At 38.3% G+C, this 2,494-nt stretch overlaps 1 protein-coding gene across 1 annotated transcript; it reads left to right on the forward strand.

Annotated features, from left to right (window-relative positions):
• The first annotated feature begins 1,089 nt into the window (after positions 1-1,089).
• On the forward strand, positions 1,090-2,133 carry LOC112729964 (probable F-box protein At2g36090). Its single transcript, XM_025780094.1, has one exon. The coding sequence runs from the start codon at positions 1,090-1,092 to the stop codon at positions 2,131-2,133; it is 1,044 nt and encodes a 347-aa protein (XP_025635879.1).
• The last annotated feature ends 361 nt before the right edge of the window (positions 2,134-2,494 follow it).

Consider the following 2,494-nt stretch of genomic DNA (forward strand, 5'->3'; position numbering starts at 1 on the left):
TTTGTATTATAGAAAGATTTACATAAGAGATGCTTCTATAAAAACGTGTAAAATGTACACTTAAGTGATTAAACGAATTAATGAATCAGTTATTTTGAATTTCTTAATAAATTAGAATAAAATCGATTTTTTTTAACAATAACAATAAATCCAATTTTTTTAGAATTTTAATTGTATTTTTAAATTTTTAAGGATTTAAATATTAGTCAGAGATATACTTATCTTTTTATCCAAAAATTTAAAAATATTCGATTTAGATCGTGTAATTCGATCAAGTCAAACTGGGTTTAATAATTATAATACAATTGGGTTATTATTGTTGTTATAATAAACCGATTTTGTTCTGATTTATTAAAAAATAAATTATTAACTGATTTAATAAAGATGTCCAATAATAACATGACAAATATAAACATCTTTTAAAAAAATATTTTTAGTGCCTTTATTAAAGTGGTCTCTTTTACATAATTATACTATATATTATATTAATTAAAATACTAATGGTCTCACAGTTAATTAATTGTGTAATTCTAATATATAAAAATTTTGTTCCATTAATAATACTTAATCTATTCAAGGCACTTTATACTTATTTTATTTATATTTTCATGTATTTTATAAATGAAAATGGAATAGGAAAGACAAAACATAAGAGGTTATATAAATTATGGATGCATTTATTTTGTTCAATTAATTTTACATTCTTATATTTTGATCAATGTTTTTTTTTTTAATTACATGATTTGATAAAATACGTTTTCCTATCCCATAAAATTAATTTTTCCTTAAAAGGAAAAATTAACCACCTCTTACAAAATGTTTTTTTGTTTTTTTGGGTATTAAGAGTCTTGACTTGTACTTCATTCGCATGCACAGTCTGTAGAGTGTAGACACACATATAGTCAACGATTAAAGAAGGCAGAAGGGCAATACCGTAATTAGATGAAAATTGAAGGGCATTTGAGTCATCTCATGTTATCTATTCCCACACACTATATAAGTACCTATTCTCATTTTTTCTCAAACCACAAAAGCTTCTCACTCTCTCACCGCTAAAACGAACACACACACCAAACTCTCTTTTCTAACATGGCTTGCACCTCCGGCGAGTCGTCCACGGCGGAACAACGCAGCGGAGCTGCCACAATTTCCGCCCTCCACCCCGACGTGATCGAGTCCCACATACTCACGCGCCTCGACGGAGCCTCGCTTGGCTCTGCCGCTGCAACATGCTCACAACTCCACGCTCTCTCCTCCAGCGACCACCTATGGTCACGCGCCTGCCGCTCCATGTGGCCGTCCAGTAACTCGCCACGTGTCAGTCAAGTCATTTCCACGTTCCCCAACGCTTCCCGCTCTTTCTTCTCCGACTCCTTCACCGCTTCTCGTCCTCCCGTAACCGCTATAACTAACTCCTCCAACGGCTTCACGAAAATCCAGGAAGCAGTAACAACGGAAATAATCTCAGCCGTTGATCTCTTCTACGGTGAAGATCTCATGTTATCGAAAGTTATCGAAACCGAAACCGAGACTGGTTGGTTCCTGTGCTCGCCGTTCCGCGTTGACCTCTTGGACCCGAAGGAGGCGGTTAGAACTGAGGTTAGCTATCGTGATGACACGTGTCATAACATGGTTGAAAGGTTGAGGCTGAGCTGGATTGTGATCGATCCCGCCGCGAAGCGAGCGGTGAACGTGGCGAGCCGGAGAGCGGTGTCGGTGCGGCGGCACTGGCTGACCGGTGAGGTGGAGGCGAGGTTTCCGATGGTTGTGTCGGGCGGAGAGAGAGGGACGGCGGCGGAAGCGGCCGTGTGCGGCGCGGTGGTGACGTGGGGAGTGAGTGACGGAGGGGAGATGAACGTGAGAGAGGTGAGTCTGCAAATTGAAGACATGGATGGGACGCACTTGAACGGTAGGGATAGTTTGGTAATTTTGAAGAGGGCGCTGGAGGGTAAAAGGGTAAAAGCGAACGTTGAAGAAGAAGAGAAAAGTTACAAAGAGTTTATGAAGGAGAAGGAAGAAAGGAAAGAGAGAAAGGCGAGAGTTGAGGGAAGGTTGGATATGCTTTGCGTGGGTCTAGCGACGTTAGCGTTTGCGGGGCTTTTTGGTCTTTTTGTCTTCTGGAGATGGCACTGAAAATACACTTGAACGAAACGACGAACGTTCTTTCTGTCGTTTAACATTTTACGGAGCAAATCGATGTGTGTGAAATTGTGAATGAAAGAGCGAAACATACATTTGTGGATTAGTGAGAGATTTTACATTACTAAGAGATTTTACATTACTACACGGATCAAAGTATCTGTTGTTGTTATACTGAATTAATATTTACTAGTAAAGATAGCAATGTATAATTAAATGTGTAATATGTAACTTGGAACTTGTAGTAATAGAACTCAACTAAAATCATGTTCATTATGTTTGTGATGGGGAATCTGTTCCCATTTTGTCTACACATAACTACCAACTCTCATAGAAGCATATTGAGGAATGAATG

This window comes from Arachis hypogaea, chromosome 2, assembly GCF_003086295.3.
Source record: "Arachis hypogaea cultivar Tifrunner chromosome 2, arahy.Tifrunner.gnm2.J5K5, whole genome shotgun sequence".
Taxonomy (NCBI): Eukaryota; Viridiplantae; Streptophyta; class Magnoliopsida; order Fabales; family Fabaceae; genus Arachis; species Arachis hypogaea.

What these genes read in the sequence shown, in the direction of transcription:
- LOC112729964 (XM_025780094.1), top strand. Translation starts at nt 1,090, where the DNA reads ATGGCTTGCACCTCCGGCGAGTCGTCCACGGCGGAACAACGCAGCGGA.